Here is a 17,387-nt window from a genome sequence, read left to right on the forward strand (position 1 = left end):
TTGACACTCCTATTTTTGTTTCAGAATAACCAAGTAACTAATTTAAAACTACGACTCAATGTAGGATTTTTGGAACGAGTCGGAATAAATTTGAACATCTTTGGGTCAATCAGGTTGGTTTTTTAGCTGACTTGCCTATAAAAAAAGAAGTATTTCCCAATTTATTTGACCTCTAAATCTTTTACAATAACGTGGCACAATATGGCAGTTTATAGTTTGGAAAAAAAAACAATCGATTTTTAAGCACGAATTTTTTCATCAGTTTACATTTCTAAACCGAATTTGCGGAAGCGGGTTTTAAAAAGAAGCGCTCAAATCGGGGCAAAAAAAAGAAAAATTCAAATAAAATACACGATAGACCAGCTTCGAAATGAAAAACCGCATAATGGGTGATTCGAAGCCGATTCTCCGTACCGCTAGTCTTTTACCTTAACCACTCACCCGAGTCTCTGTCTTCACTAATGTTTGCACTCAAATATGAGAAGCGTTGCTGGTGTTGGAAAAGGGGGATCTATCGTATTTAGCTACGCTCGCAACCTTGCTTGTGTAACTGAAAAAAAAAAGACCATCCGAACATTACTCTTTTGAGAGCAACTTAAAAGTTTTTCTGCAGACTAAGAATTATCGAAACTGTTTTGTATCCAACTTACACAACGTTTGTTACTACTCCCTGATTTCTTCAACGACGCTAAGAAATCCATTCCTGAAAATAACTTTCAGAAAACCAGTTCTGATTTCCAATTTAGGGGCGTGTTCTCCCAATTACATATATTTTTGGTATATTTTCACGAGTTCTTCCATTTCTAATTTTGGCTTACCTTCGTACTTCTCTGAAACAAAAGAAGTTAAATTTTATCAACACCAGTTCAATTACAGTGGGGTTGTTTCATAAAACTTTCTAAACAGCACTTTTTTTACTCATTCATTGAATAAAATATCATCGCTTTTGCAGCTTTTTGAAGTTTTTCTTTAATATTTCTTTGATATCACGCCATTAGAATTAAAATACTTATTCTTAAACGTCCCATGCCAACTTGCTCATTATGTAAGGTTTCAGAACAAATGCACTATTATTTTGTATTTCACACAAAGGCGTAGCTGCACTTCGCGGACACAAACAAAAATTTACAAAACAAAATAGGGCTTTAAAATTGCAAATTTAAGTAAATAATCTTTGAAAAACAAGTAGCCGACTACGGGATCCTAACTTCTAAACTCACATGACGAGGATTATAAATTTTTAAGTTGCTCACTTATGAAATTGAGCATTAATTTGTTGAGCACTTATTTGTGCAAATACGGTTGGAAAAAAGATAATCGCATTATTACACAATTTTTGCAATGCTTGTGAATTTAACTTGTTATTCGATTTTTTTGAACTAGAAAAACTTTAACTCGAATTGAGCTGCCTGCTCTCAAAACATTGATACACATGTCTTGAATTTTTGTAAAATTATAATGCAGGTGAGATTAAAATAACTCAGATAAAACGCCTTCAAAAATCAATTAAATTTAGTCGTTTTCTGTTGCTTCGATCTGATTCGACGGTAATTTTTTTTGTAAAATTTCGCTGAATTCAATATATGGAACTGTTTTTTACTTGTAAGTGTCCTGCAAAAATAACAAGGGTGATGGGGATTCCCTTGGCAATTATCAGGGTGATCAAAAATTGACTGAAAATTGAAATTCACTGACTGCGGGATTTTAACACCAGGTCTCCCGTTTCATGGCAAAGACTTGCTGTGTTGCAGGACGACAACAACATTGCTACTCACGCATTTGGTAAAATAATACCGGGAGGTAATGAATACGTTTTAATCAAGTAATATAGTTAAATAAATGCAAAAATTGCAATGAAATAGCGTTGGAAAACATAGGTAGTCGTACCATCAGACATGGTGCGCTTCCAATTTGATAATATTGTGCCGTTAAGAAAACAAAAACTCAATGAAAAATGTTAACACTTCAAAATCAAATATTTTCACATGCTTTAGACACCATTCAACTTCTGCATGTTATAACGTGGAAGTATATATTTAAAAAAAATAAAAACATTTTTGTCGTCTTTGTGTTATCTTTTTGCTTAAGTATACTCAACACAGAAGAAAAGCAGAGCTTCGCAATATTTGTGATCCAACAGAAATATTGCATGGCAGCTAGTCGAAAAACAGAAACGAAAGCGACTGAGAAAAAAAAACAAATCAAAACAAGGATAGCCGTTTACTGTGCAAGTAGCACAGAATGTTCCGACCATATTCAGAAAAATAAAATTTTTTAAATTGCTTTCTGCATTAAAGTCGTTTTAGCGCTGATTCGATTTGAGAACTTCACAAATGCGTAGAAACTTAGTGAATTAGACACAATCGACAACATTTGTCTTTGAAAAATAACAAAAATGAAAAAACGTAAAACAAAAATTATTAATTTTTACACAAAAACTTTAAATTTTCTTGAAAAACTTTGATTGCCAACGAAGTACAAAATTTTACGTCCAAAATTTGTTTTTTTTTCTCCAATAAAATTAAGTGTTTTTATACTTAAGGTCCAAAAAAATAAATTTTCTTACAACGATCGTTACTCGACCGCTTTCCTCGCTAGAAAATAGACAAAAAATCAAATATGTTATTCGGTTTTCCTCGACTCTGAAAACTTTTTGGAAAAATCTCAATGCCGTTCGAATCACGATTAAAAGGGCTAGTGGTGATTTATCACTCAACCCAGACTGATGATTACTTGTGGTACCTGACAAGTAATCATCGGTCTGGGTTGAGTGATAAATCACCACTAGCCCTTTTAATCGTGATTCGAACGGCATTGAGATTTTTCCAAAAAGTTTTCACAGTTTCGAGGAAAAAAACCGAATTTGGAGTGGAAAACAAAAAAAGTAGAAAAAAACTTGACACACGAATACAATATTCCACCCTATTTTTCAAATGGCCAACACAGAAAGTGCCCAAAATACCCTAACGCCCGACTAAACTTAAGCGCCCGTTGATCCGTGAAATAAATTCACGTAAATTCAATTTATTTACTATCTTCCCAAAAATACACAACGCATAGAAAACTATTTTGGCTCTTCAAACGACTTGATATGCCGCAACTTAAACCGTATTTAAAAGAAAAATACCCACTTAAGCCGATAAAATTCTTCGAAATATAGAAACGTAAATTATACAAAATCTTTAGAGTCTTCACCATTTTAAGCGTTAGATACGGCAAAAATAGCTAAAAACTTCAAGAAAAATGCTTGATGCAAGAAGCATTCCAACAAAAGTCACCACTACACCACTAGGCTAAAGAATCCAAAACCTTCTACGAAATTAAGTAAGAAAAAAGCGATGGTACCATATGATTCACTCGTTATGTTGAAAACGTAATACAGCGCTGATTTAAATTATCCGGACAAAACGAACAAAACTTGAATTTTCAAACGCGTTTTTCTCAAATTGGGTTAAGGTTAGACAAAAAGTGAAGAGAACAAAAGTTGCTTAGATTTTCACCAGAATTCATATGGTGCATTTTTTGCTCCGAAAATCGCAACCAAAATTTTACCCCAAAAATGGGTAATTTTGGCTTTTTTCAATTAATCAAGAATTACGCGGAAACTACTTTGTTAATTGATAAGAAAATTATATCACAGGAAGCCTCTTACGCAGCTCAATAAAGTTTAATAAGGGTTAAATCTCCAAAAACCAGTATAAGAGAAAAAATTTTCACTTGATAGTCAATAAATGTGATTTTTACTATATAAAACCCAGAATCTCTGTTTAAAAATAAATTTTAAACAATTTGCGCAAACTTTTGGAGATTTAACCCTTCTTAAACTTTGTTGAACTGCGTAAGAGGCTTCCTGTGATATAATTTTCTTGTCAATTAACAAAGTAGTTTTTGCGTAATTCTTGATTAATTGAAAAAAGCCAAAATAACCCATTTTTGGGGTAAAATTTTTGTTGAGAATTTCGAAGAAAAAATGGCACCATATTAATTCTGGTGAAATTCTAAGCAACTTTTGTTCTCTTCACTTTTTGTCTAATCTTAACCCAATTTGAGAAAAACGCGTTTTAATTTTCAAGTTTTGTTCGATTTGTCCGGATAATTTAAATCAGCACTGTAACCTTTATCTTGAATCCAATTCAAAACTCACCAATTCCCTTTTATTCAAATGAAACTCAAGTAAAAAAAGAAAAGATATATTTTTTTGAAATATAGCCTTGATTCGATTTACTATGAAAACGCTTGAAACTACCGAGATTAAGGTCGACAAATTGGTAAAGAAAACTAAGTCCAAAAAACGAAGACGAAAAAAACATAAACCTATGCAGTCGGGAATTTTCGGAGCGTATTAAATGCAATTTACTTATATTGTATTTACGCTGCGCAAAATTGAATTGATAAGCAGGGAAAAAACTATTTGAAAAACTTATTAAAAACTATTTGAAAGCACAAAACACACTGCAAGTAGGCCGACAAAAAGGATGCAAATAAGTTCCAGGGAGTTGTTTTTCTAATTCTCCTTTAAATGCTCCTGGTATTTAAAAAAAAAATTCCGATGCTATCGGCCATCGAGTGCTTCAGTGTCTAAAAATGATACTGGACAACTTCTACATCAATTCAAAACTATTTGGATCTGAACTAATTCAGCTCAAAATTCATCTAAGGGGTACCTCATATTTTAATTCAGAACATCATTCTGAAGGAAACTTCAAAATCTTACTTTTGAGCAGCTAATCAGGGGCGGATCTAGGATTTTCTCGAGGGGGGGGCGGATTTTCAAAAAAAATCGAAAATTTTGACGACCTTTTTTTTTTTTAGGTCGACCAAATTGATTTTTCGAGCTCTCCCAAAGCAGTGTTTTCCCCTTATTTTGGCAAAATTTTGTGCGCCGCAGGCAAATTTTTGAAAAAACAGTCAAAAAAGCCGTTTTTGGGCACTTTTTGATAAATTTTGACAAAAAAGCGCGTTTTTTTTGGCGCGCGCTCCCCCTCAAAGTTAGTATATATTGGCGCCGAAGGCGCCTTTAGAAAAATTTTAGGGTCGGTCGGGCAAAAATGGATTTCCTAAAAAGTATCAAAGGGGGGACCCTTTGGGTCGGTAGGGGGTCGAATCCCTGAGGGGGGGGGCGTCCGCCCCCCCCCCCGAAATCCGCCCCTGCAGCTAATATTTTGCAGACCAAGATTAGAGTCATAATCGGCAGAAAAACTTTGCGGTATTCGTATTTGTAGCCTGTTGAAAATTGGAATTCTAACTATTGCTAAAAGAAGGTTCTTACAATTTACCAAAACAAAAAAATGTTGGCATTAAGGAAGATCAAAAATCTAAAATAATTTTGTGCAAGTACATGGAAACTTGGATTTTAGAGCTAATTGCTTGAAATCATTATTCCACATTGAAAAGATGTTCGAAGTTCAAATGAGCATAGAGTCTGATCTTAATGCAAATCATTTGTAAAAATTATCAAATCATTCAGAAACACAAACCTGATTTGGGTTCGAATTGAAAAAAATGCTCAAAGTGTGAAAATAGAACACTGAAACGAAAAACAAGTCAATTTGCATTTTCGTTTGAAGTTAAGAAACAGTTTTCGTGTTAGATTCAACGTAGTTTCGAGCCCATACAAGTTAGCGCCCAAACTCCTTACCTGACCAATTGTTAGGCGTAATTTATATCACAACAGGCGCTCAATTTGGCAATTCCGAATGGACGACCAGGGAGGGCAAATTTACAGGCTTTCTCGTGAAAATTGCGCCCATCGAACATAATTGTAAGTAATGCTAAGCCAAATTAAGAACGAATACACGAATAAAGAAATTCTTCAATTCACAGGATTTGGGTTATTTTGTTGTCGTTTGCTCCTCTACGGGTCCCTAAGGACCATCGGAGCATCCTATAAAATATCCGATGTCAAATTGAACAAAATAGTCGTTTTAAAAAAGAATTAAGCTTTAAAAAACTAATTGTTCTTTTAAACTTATTTCTTACATTTAAATTTTAAAAAATTACGTCTATTTTGTTCAATTTTACATCCAACAAAGAACCTTTGTGGCAACTTACAATGAATGTTGATAAATCAGACTCTCCAAATTGCAATGTAAGACCTCAACGAAGAAAAAATCGGATAAAACTTCGACATTTTTCAACAATTTCCAAGGGAATGACTAAATAAGAAAAACAGGTTTAGAACTCAAAAAGCAATTACTTCTCACCTTTTTTCGCCTTAAGAACTTAACTTAAACACACCGGACAGCTCGAATTTTTTCATGAGAATTCAGTATGAGTAATTTTATCATTTTTCAAAATTTAGTCCCGGAAAAAAGTCAGAAAAGGGTAAAACTGATCTTACAAGTGAAAACATCAAGAAATCGCATTATTCTGCCACTATTTCCAGTTTCTATAGACGAATGCAAAAAAAAAATAGAAAAATTCCAGTACGTTCTTTTTAAAAAAAAAATCAGGTAAAACTACACATGTCTCAAGGATGGCTTCTCCTTCACAATAGGTTTCTGTACCCTCTCAATAGCGCGCAATGCCGGTTTGAAGAAATTTTTTTAGAAAAGCACGCGCAATAAATGTTTTGAAAAGTAATTTTGTAAAAAAAACTTCACAAAAAACATCAATAATTCGTGTTTCGAAGAAAGCCAACTGACCTAAAACACTGAAATAAGAGCCTTAAAAACGAGAAAAAAAAATAGTTACTGTCCTCTGAAACTTAGATGAAAAATAAAAAAAATCGTTAAAATTCAAAAAAAAACTTTCCATTGAATATAGGTTTAAATGCACAAAAAATGATTAAAAATTATTCAAGTTTAGAACTTGAGATACTGCGTTTCGGTGAATGACAAGGAGACGCGTCTTCTCTAGACAGTGAACTTGAAAACGAGCAAAACAAGGAAAATGAACACATTCTGATGGGCACTTGAACGAATTAAGCGGTAAACGAATAATTGTTGAATTACTAGCTCACCCCGAAATCAGAAAAAAATGAGAGTAAGTGTTTTTAGTGATAAAATTTTCGGCTAATAACTTTCTTTTAATTGGGTGTGGGACTTGGCCTCTGTTCTGTTTGCTTTAGTGTCCCTCATAAATGCCTATCAAGATCAAAGTCCGGATCAGACCCGTCTCATTGTTGTTTTCTTTCTTATTCCTGATATTCATCTTGTCGTAGTTATTGTTAGAACTCAAAACATAACCAACAAACAGTTGGAAAAAAGCCTATTGGGGCGAGACAACAGAAAAACTGACTTGTTTTTTTAAAGGTCAATTTTCCAACTTCAAAAATAAAATAATATGGCCATGAAGCTCTTTGAATTACAGCATAAGATTAATATTGACACTTTTTGGATCAAAATTAAAAAAAAAATTGGATCCATACAAAGTTGAAACTCCGCTTGGAAACCTGAAAATTGTAATCATTTTCGAAACTAGAAGACTATCAAGTTTTTGCGACCTTTACTAATTGGCTGTTCGATAGATTTTTAAAAAAGGAAAACAATTGAAGTTTAAAGAAATCAAAGTTAAACAGCGAAAAATCAAATATGAGCATAAGCGAATTATAAGATTTTTCCTTTGAAAAAAAAGAAAAAATCGCCAAGAATTTATTAATGACTTCACAACGATCAACGACTCATAATTGATATTATTTACGAGTATACTTTCAAAAAATAGACGGTTGGACGCTCGGAAAGTGTGTAAGCAATGGTTGTTGTAGCTACATCGATCTCTGCTTCGAGCTTCTGATTGAATTAGAGAGATTGCTTATGTTTGAGGAATCGAGAGAGAGAGAGAGAGAGAGTTAAGGAAACTTTTTTCCTGACTGGTCATGTTGGTTTCGGCTCGTTCAATCCATCACTGCAGCTCCCTCAGGGTCTCTGAAAGTTTTGTACTTCTGTTGTGTGAAGATTTTTGATTCCTTTAACATATTCAAGCTTTGAGATGTTCTCTCGGTTTTTGTTTAGCTAATGTTCAATGTCAGCTTTGAACTTACGTTCGAGGGTTGGTCTGATGTTCCGATCAAAACCTTGGTAGCTAACAGTGTGGTGGTCAGCTCTGTGCTCCTGATGGCACCCGAGAAGAAACTGTTTAGAAAGCATTTCATTGTGTTTTTAACCGGTAGAATTTTAGTATCATCATGCAAATGAGTTATGTCACTCATTCTTAGGCATCCCGTAGTTCCTACGGCGTTGTTTTGCTTTACTGGTAAACGTTGCTAGTTGGTGTAGCTAAGTGTGGGGGTCCAAATTGGCGCTGCGTAGTTCAGAACACTCCTTCCTATTGCCTTGTAAGTTACGCTGAGTGTTGAACGCAAGCTCCTACTGTAATGATAGATGGATAGCTCGACAAATTCCAGCATTCAGATGTGAGGAGATTCTGAATAGCTTTCAAACTATTTAATGGAAGATAATAAGTTTTCCATGCCATTCGATCAAGGCAGATTTTAGGGATTTGAGACTAGAAGTATTGAAATCACCTTTGACACAATCGATGCAGCGTTTTTTAGGCCTTCCTGCTGGTTTTTTCCTGGGACTGAAACACGCTCTGTTGATTATAGCGCATTGTCATTTTCTTTTCGGTGAACATGGCCGAACCATTATAGCCGTGACCGAAGTTGTACCTTGTCCAGATTAACAAGACACCTTGTACCTTGTCATTACACTAGGAGCTTGCGAGCGTAGGTTTATTAGTACGAACATTGTTTTTCTAACCTACCTCGCAAATAAAAGGTTCATTAATTGGTGACAAAGTTCATTATTTGGTGACAAAGTGTTCACAACCCCGCCACAAGGGAAACACAGACAGTAAACGCGTTAAGGCTAGTACTAGTTGTTTACAGATAACAGCTATCTTCTTCTTGAAAAAGCATCTGCACAGGGGACGTCAATATTTCTGCTCTGTTAGCAGAGCAATACAGACCAATAAGTTAGCATCAATTCAATGTCGAACAAGATACTCCCATTAAAGAATAAAACATAGCCAACAGCCAGTGGGAGGAGTCAATTAACGCAAGTAAACAGAAAAAAAACACGTGCTTTTTGAAAAAAGCTTCGACTTTCGTATTTCAAAGAAAACATAGATGGCCTTTAAGCTATTTCATTTTCCAAAAAACGTTATGATTGAGACTTTTCGACAAAAAACAACCCAATTTGAAAAACCTGGATCAAAAGATCCACTTTTGAAACGAGAAGTCGACCACACTAATGGTGACCTTTACACTTTCACTGTTCGATAACAAAGGAAATAAACTGAACTTATTAAAAAACAAACAGCAAAAAAAAAGTAAATTTGAGCCTCAACAAATTTCAAGACTTTTACTGAAAAATAAAAAAATCATCACGACCTCCTGTATAAGAGTTTTCACTACATTCATTGACTGTTAGGAATTTAGCCGGCTTGTCTAATTTTATACAAGAAGTCCCACCCTGCCAATTGCAAACCATCAAAAACGTTCATTTGCCACGAAAATTTGAAGCCTTTTTATTTTTAGACCTAATACGACGCCGCAAATACCGAGTAATGTATCACTAACGAGACCATACATCGGTGCTCATCAGTCTAAGGGCTACTCTGTTTCAGATGCCTTACAACGTATTGAAAACAAGTTAGTGAAAGCATTCAAATTTTGCTACATAGAAAAGTGAAAAGACCTTTTCGAATAAAATTGCGAGTTTTGCGCGGAGACTGTTTTTATCTTAATTTATTTCTATTCTTTTAAGATCTCGATTCAGAAGAGAAATGTTATTTCGATACCACATTTTTTGCTGACGTCGAAAATTACGCAAAACCAGCAATTCGTTAGAAAAGACCCTAAAAGTGTGATACTAAAAACGAGGACTGTAAACAGTGACCAAATCCCGAGTCCATGATAAGCCTTCATTACTGTCTAGATATTCAGTCAGTTCAATTGAGAGCAGTTTTGATTGGAGCTACAAAATATATTAAATAAAAAAAAAGAAAGACTAAAGAGTTGCTAATGTACTTCTAGAACCGTGCTGGCTACACATTGCAGAGGTGCATTGGCTGGTGTCCTCCAACGGGGGTCAAGTTTGGGGTCAATTGAGAATTAACTGTGCTCATTGAAACTGCTGGACTCACTGTCGTTCCTACATTCGTGTAGTCGTGTCCTTTGGCACGTGACATCCTCCTGGTCTCCAAAATGAGTTCTAGTCGCTTCAAATGGCAATGCACACACCTGTATATGAATTCGTACTGGCCCGACAGTTGCACTGTGTTTTCGCGCTGCTGCCGCAGATCCAAAACTAGTTTCGCAATATCTATGTTGCATCTCATAGACGTGAACTGGGTATAGGAAACAAGACTGTCCACTGCAATAAAAACACCTGCACGACCAATCCCCATCAAGTCGTGCACAACTATAGGACTGCGGTCCCGTTGAAAACTCTCATGTGTAGACTCCGGCTTCTGTTTATTGCTGTCCACCAAATTTATACTTGGATTTTTCGTTCGAATCTTCTCGATGAACTCCACAAATATGGCCGGACTTGGTGGATAGGTGTCCCAACTAATGAACTTGTAATGGTGAATTTTTCTGGTTTCACTGTGGCTTGAATTTCGCTTCGTTATTTCCAATACCGTAGAAATCCAATGTGAGTTTTTCTCGTTTTCGGACTGCTTGTGTTGAGATGGTATTTCTTCAGGGTGAAAATAGGGCGTGGCTTTTTGCCACTTAATTACAAACTGACTGTCTTTACTTAGAGTCTCCCAATAATCGACCATCGGCAGCCTTTTCTGTCGTTCTGTTAACATGACAATAACCTTCACATTTGAGTACCAAATCATTCTCCAGAAATCGTCAACTGTATCTTTCAGTGGCGTTTGCGTCAATATGTATTTCTTCTTAAAACCTTGTTCAAACTCGAGCGTTACATTACTTGCATTTATATAATCCGAGTCCCCGACACCGTCCGGAAGAATTACTCTATTTTTATCAAAAGGAACTATTTGGGGAGAACGGTTTTTAGCTCGATTTTCTGGTTTGGATGCCTTCTGAAAATTGTATGGTTTTCTGGGCGGCTTCCGCGATTGAAGATTTTCAAATTCGATTTGCAAAAACTCTTGGCATGTTGAAAAGTCTGAAAATTTCTTTACGAAGTTTTTCGCGTGAACACGAGTTGATGGCAACCCATTTTGCAGCAAAACTGGGCCCGTATGATTCATCATATCGCCACTTCCCGGTTTGATAATAATCGGTTTCTGCAAATAATGAGCCACTAAATCTGATACTGTAGAAAATTTGTCCCCACAACCAATATCAAACTGGTTGTTCGATTTGTTAATCTTGATGTTTCTAACCTCATCTTCGGCAGATTTCACAACAAGAACAAATGCTCCTGGAGTTGAATGACTTTCGCGTACAAGAAAAGATCCACTTTTTCCATAGTCTTGAAGCAGTTGTTGTGCAGCATAGCCATCAATTTGTCCATGAAACCACTTTTCCTTTCTGATATCGTCTGCGCCATTGGCATACGGTTCAGTTAACTGCAGAAAACCACCTGAATGATCACCGCTCTCTTTCAATTTCAACATCGTGGGGTTTTCAACATAATAGTTAATAAGCTCATTGATAGTAGCGAATTGCTCTGGTCTTCCGTAGAGCAAGAATTGGTCATCTTCATATACTATTTTGATATGACAAACATTTTCTCTGCTCTCCTTAACAGAGAGCGCATACATTCCAGACGAATCAGTACTTGGTCTAACTATATAAGTTCCAGGAGGGATATTAGGGGTCTTCAACATCTGCTCCGCTTGGGCTCCATTTACATTTTGGAACCAAGACATCGCACTTAGCCTGAAAAACGTTCAGAGCTGTGCTACATTCAATCCAAAAAAACTACTTTATTGCTATAAAACAAAAAAAACCTAGCCAACAAAGTCTATGAACTCACGTAAGCTGAAAGATCGCAACTAACTCGAGTAACTGAATAAAAACGACTGATTCGTTTTGAAGTACTTCGATAGACAAATCCGCCTTGTGTACCTGATAGACAATTTGCAATTCAGATGTTTGTGCTTCTCTCAGATCAATTCCTTTTTTTAAAATTATTTTCCATGTTTAATCAGAAGGTCAAAAGTATCATAGTAAATCAGATCAAAAAAATCAGGCTGTGAACCGTTGTTACGGATCTGGCAACAACTAAGCAAGAACCGACTGTAACAGTCGCCTACTTAAGTCACATATTGGGTTAAAGAAAAATAGGCCCTATAACCATTGGCTCAAGAGTCAGGGACACTATCTCTTGTGTTTTTCTACCTCAAGCGGTCGGAACCAAGACGTCAACGTCGCTCGAAACTATGGGAAGAATCTTATGCGACTCCACACGTGCCTCACCTCAATAGCCAAAGAGAACACTTTCCCATGCCTTTACAGAAGTTTGCAGCAGATTTGGTAGTTAACCGCTTAGAGGCCACTACCAAAATACCACCCCCACTCTAGAAAATAAGAATGCCCCCATACTTAGGTCTCAAAATACCTTAACTACACGAACGCGTTAAAAACAGGGTCGGGACCTTACGTATAGTTACTTTTTATTAGACAGTGGACCTTTGATCCATTTCAGATGGATCAAACTAAAAACTCTCCCTAACTCAACATAACAAAATAAAACACACTCAAGAAAATTAAATTTGGTACTCACATACCGACATGACCTCTAGAATCGATTAACAAAACTATAAAGCAACTCTAGAATTGATGGGTAATTAAGTTTAACTCGAGAAGTTTGTAATAAATTAGTTTTAGCTCAAGAAGTAAGCTTTGGGTCTGGACCATTGGGAAACTTCTGTTGTCCACCTTTCTACCGAAGGTTCACTCTAGTCCACTTGAATTTTACTCTCCTTTCACTCGCGATCATTTTCTGTCTCCTGCCGCGAATACAACTGCTCTACTCTCGTTAGAATTAATTATCGAAAATTGCGAAAAGCAAATTCCCGCTGCTATTTTTGACTAATTTCCCGCGCTTGTAGTTCGAACCTTCTGATCTTATTTTACTGATATTTTCAGTGGTCGCGAGAAATTTGAGCATGACATGCTCAACTCGAGTTTTTGAAAACTGCATTTCACCCCAAAATCAAGAATAACGTTTTTCTCAGGGTCAAACTTCCAAAGATTATCGAGTGGCACATACTCCCCGGACTAACGATCGATGTCCTCATCGCGCGTCGTCGTCTGTCAGTGAGCCCCCAGAATAATGAGTGCGACTCAAGATACAGTGCCAGTGGTCATTTACAGAAGTTTGCAGCAGATTTGACTTTATCTACTGTGCCAGTCGGTCATATTTGGAAGTTTGACCTTGAGAGGAGCAAAAAACACTTGATTTTGGAGTGAAATTTAATTTTTTAAAATTTCGAATGGAACCTGTCATGCACGATTTTCTCGCGAGAACTGAAAATCAGAAAAAGAAGTTAGAACAATTTCAGAACAATTGAGTCGCACACGCGGGAAAGTTGTAAGAAAAAGCAGTAGGAAATTGCTATTCGCAATTTCCATCACTATAATAATCGAGAGTAGAGCTGTCCCATCTGTGACAGAGACGAGAGCATTCCCACGAATTGGATTATAGCGACTGGAGTGTTATTCGGAACTGGACTAGAGTGAACCTTCGGTGGAAAGGTGGACAACTTGAGTGTCCTAATAGTTCACAAGAAAACTATTGTCTAGAGTATAAACTCGTTCTCATTGTTAAAACTATAAAACATTAGACTCATTTAGTTACGTTATTTAATTCTTGAGTTAACTACCGACTGGATTATTTCCCACTTCTTGAGCGTGCTACTATGTGAGTACAAATTTGAATTCCTAGAGTGTGTTTTATGATTGTTATGTTGAGGTAAGGCGAGTTTTAGGTTGATCCATCTGAAATGGATCAAAGTTCCACTGTCTAATAAAAAAGCAACTTAACGGATTGTTCCAACCCGGTTTTTAACGGCGTTCATGTATTTTGGGTATCTAGAGACCTAAGTATGGGGACGTTTCTAATTCTAGAGTGGGGGGATATTTTAGTAGTAGCCTTTAAGCTGTAACGGGTCGTAGTCTCATGTCACAAACGAACCGAACTGGCTCCGACCGTTCTTGAGGCAGAAAAACACAAGAGATAGTGTCCCTGACCCTTGAGCCAGTGGTTATAGGGCCTATTTTTCTTAAGCCTCATATGTGACTGCAGTAGACGAATGTTACATAGTGTTTTTATGGCGCTCCTGGGTGTTTACGACATCAAGACTACGGAGTCGAACCCACTTGAGACAGCTTCGGGCTGAATGCCCATTCTAGAGTACCGGCGGTACGGTTCGACAGGAACGTGCAAACCTTCCGGTTGTACCGTGATAGCTTTTTAAGAAAACTCGAGAAAATTTCCTGGTACGCTCTCCGAACGAGGCTTAGCTAACCGAGTAAAGGGGGGCAACTAGGGGGACAAAAACACGAGCAAAAAGACAAAAAGCAAAACAAAAACCAAAAAAGAATAGAAAAAGGAACAAAAACCATAAAACGAAAAAAGACAGTGACTTTGACACCAGATTAGTTGGATCAAACCTTTATATTAATTAAATAGTATACCCATACTGTTTTACAAGTTCGATCGTTTCGATCAACCTAGCAATTTAAACCAGTAAACTGAATAAAGTGCCCGAAGTGGGGCGTTGTCAAGGGTTTTCAGATAGCTTGGAACTTAGCTGGACCAATAGGAGACTTGACTGGAAGAGGTGACCAGCCGAGTGGAAAAGTGGTTCAGGGACACTTGAGTTGAACCAATAGGAGACTTAACTGGAAGAGGTGACCAGCCGAGTGGGAAAGTGGTTCAGGGACACTTGAGCTGAACCAATAGGAGACTGGACTGGAACAGGTGACCAGTCGAGTGGGAAAGCAGCCAAGAAGGATTTGGCAATTCTCGAGTTCTCAAGTTGGGCAGAACGGGTATCGTTAGAATCCACATTACATTATAGGAGATAAGTGTAAAATTGGATAAGCGAAATCCCCCAGTTTTGAGGAACGTTTTTACTTGAGCAGGCCTGGAAACAGGTCTACGGTTTTCTCTTGAGAGGTTTAGCACCCGGCGCTTAAAGTAATTTTTAGGCTTAAGAAGGGGGGCTAGAAAGGGGGGAGGTTAGAAGGGGGACTGGTTAGGCTAAAGGTGAGCGGTTGCAAATTGTAAAAAGGGAGAAACTAGAGTAACTAATTAATCGACATCGTTGACTTAGTTACATTAGCCATAACACGCGTTGGTGATAATAGGTGAATATCCAAAATTCAACTCGAGTTAAGACTGGTACGCTGGTTGGTTTGGTAGGGGGGACCGGACATAGACAGCTTTTGTGATACCCCATAAGATCAATAGTGGGGGGAGGAAAACGCGTGGCAATTAGGTACCAGACATATTTTTTAGACGAAAGGTAGACATTGGTCACCTTTGAATTTCAGGTGGGCTCATTTTTCTGTTTTTATTATTTTTCTTACTTAGATTTTTGTTGCATTTTAGTGAGGATTGGTGTTTGGTTTTATACGAACAGGTGATCACAAGATACCTGCGCACCTACATTGAAACAGAAACAACCAAAAAGAAGAGGGGGGTCAGCATTTGGCTTTTAAGAGAGGGTTTTTGGGAAAATTTTACTAGAGCTTGAGTGGTGGTACAAGGTACGGTGATTCAAGAAGACCCTACAACGAGGAAGACACTCCGTGACGAGTATTGGGACAAGACCGAAGAAGTCTTGGGACAGAGCAGTCTTGGGACAGTGGTCTTGGGACAGGGTCTTGGGACAGTGGTCTTGGGACAGGGTCTTGGGACAGTGGTCTTGGGACAGGGTCTTGGGACAGTGGTCTTGGGACAGGGTCTTGGGACAGTGGTCTTGGGACAGGGTCTTGGGACAGTGGTCTTGGGACAGTGGTCTTGGGACGGGGTCTTGGGACAGGGTCTTGGGACAGTGGTCTTGGGACAGGGTCTTGGGACAGTGGTCTTGGGACAGTGGTCTTGGGACAGGGTCTTGGGACAGGGTCTTGGGACAGGGTCTTGGGACAGTGGTCTTGGGACAGGGTCTTGGGACACTAGTCTTGGGACACTAGTCTTGGGACACCAGCCTTGGGACACTGGTCTTGGGACACTACTCTTGGGACACTACCCTTGGGACACTAGTCTTGGGACAGTAGTCTTGGGACACTAGCCTTGGGACACTAGTCTTGGGACAATAGTCTTGGGACACTAGCCTTGGGACACTGGTCTTGGGACACTACCCTTGGGACACTAGTCTTGGGACAGTAGTCTTGGGACACTAGCCTTGGGACACTAGTCTTGGGACAGTGGTCTTGGGACACTAGTCTTGGGACAGTAGTCTTGGAACAGTGGTCTTGGGACACTAGTCTTGGGACAGTAGTCTTGGAACAGTGGCCTTGGTACAAGGGTCTTAGGACACTAGCGGAGAGTACTGTGATAGTGACGAATAGTCTTGGGACGGTATAAAAATTGAAGTAGAATTACAACAAGTGTGTCTTAAGACAAAATAAGACAAATCGAAATAGGTACGGTTGAGACCACATTAAGGGAAATCTTTCAAAGGTTTTAGAAAGAGAGCTACAACAAGGTTTTTAACACGTTGTACAAAATTTGTTACCACAAAAAAAATTTTTTTTTGTTTTATTATTTTTCTTATTCTTAGAATAGAATCGTGTATATAATAAAATTGTAAATAAAAGCAGTTGTAAATAGAAATAATGAGGCGGAGTAGGGTACCGGTGCTCGAAAAAAGGTCAAGTGGATCAAACACGAAATATAATTCATCGCTGCGCAGAACGACATCAACAGGCCCAAAGATAACAAAGAAGAACTTTTCAGTTAACATGGTCAGTACGAGGAGTGGCACCGAGAGCAAGACACGAGAAGATGTGGGGGAAAAACAGGTGGAGCCCACAATCGAAATCGACCTAGAGACACCAGACCAGAGCGTAGATGAAGTGGAGAAGAGGACAACGGAATCCACACCGATGCCCCACGTGGAAGACCAAAGTCCAAAAACCGTGGAGTTTTCACGAATAGACGCATTGGAAGACACAACAGGCAATACCCGAGAGACTGTGAAAAACGACTCTCAAGTGAAAAAGACATCCTTCACAGAGAAGTTTGCAATAATGGTCGGACTCAAATCGAAAGAAAACGTGACTGAAGAACCAAAAACAGAAAGAGCACGAACATTTGGTACAGTGAGCACGAAAGCGACAGAAGCCGGCCAGAATGAGGAACAAGCTAAAGCAGAGGCTACGGCCGAAGAGAAACCGACGGCTGACCATGAAGAGACTACCATTGAGCTGGGCGACTTGTTGGCGAAATTAAATCAGATCGACAAAAGACTTAAGAACAGTGAAGAAGACAGAGAGGTGATAAAAAAGG

At 37.9% G+C, this 17,387-nt stretch overlaps 2 protein-coding genes across 2 annotated transcripts in view; one reads left to right on the plus strand and one right to left on the minus strand.

The window, feature by feature from the left end:
• Window positions 1–17,387, plus strand: part of LOC134854596 (neuronal calcium sensor 1-like) — a 393,660-nt gene that overhangs the window by 333,852 nt on the left and 42,421 nt on the right. The gene's annotated exons all lie outside the window — the stretch shown is intronic.
• Window positions 9,338–11,799, minus strand: LOC134854355 (tyrosine-protein phosphatase non-receptor type 11-like). The gene has a single exon (XM_063870577.1). It carries the CDS (start codon window positions 11,791–11,793, stop codon window positions 9,988–9,990), a length of 1,806 nt encoding a protein of 601 aa, XP_063726647.1. The 5' UTR covers window positions 11,794–11,799; the 3' UTR covers window positions 9,338–9,987.

This window comes from Symsagittifera roscoffensis, chromosome 9 (assembly GCF_963678635.1).
Source record: "Symsagittifera roscoffensis chromosome 9, txSymRosc1.1, whole genome shotgun sequence".
Taxonomy (NCBI): domain Eukaryota; kingdom Metazoa; phylum Xenacoelomorpha; order Acoela; family Convolutidae; genus Symsagittifera; species Symsagittifera roscoffensis.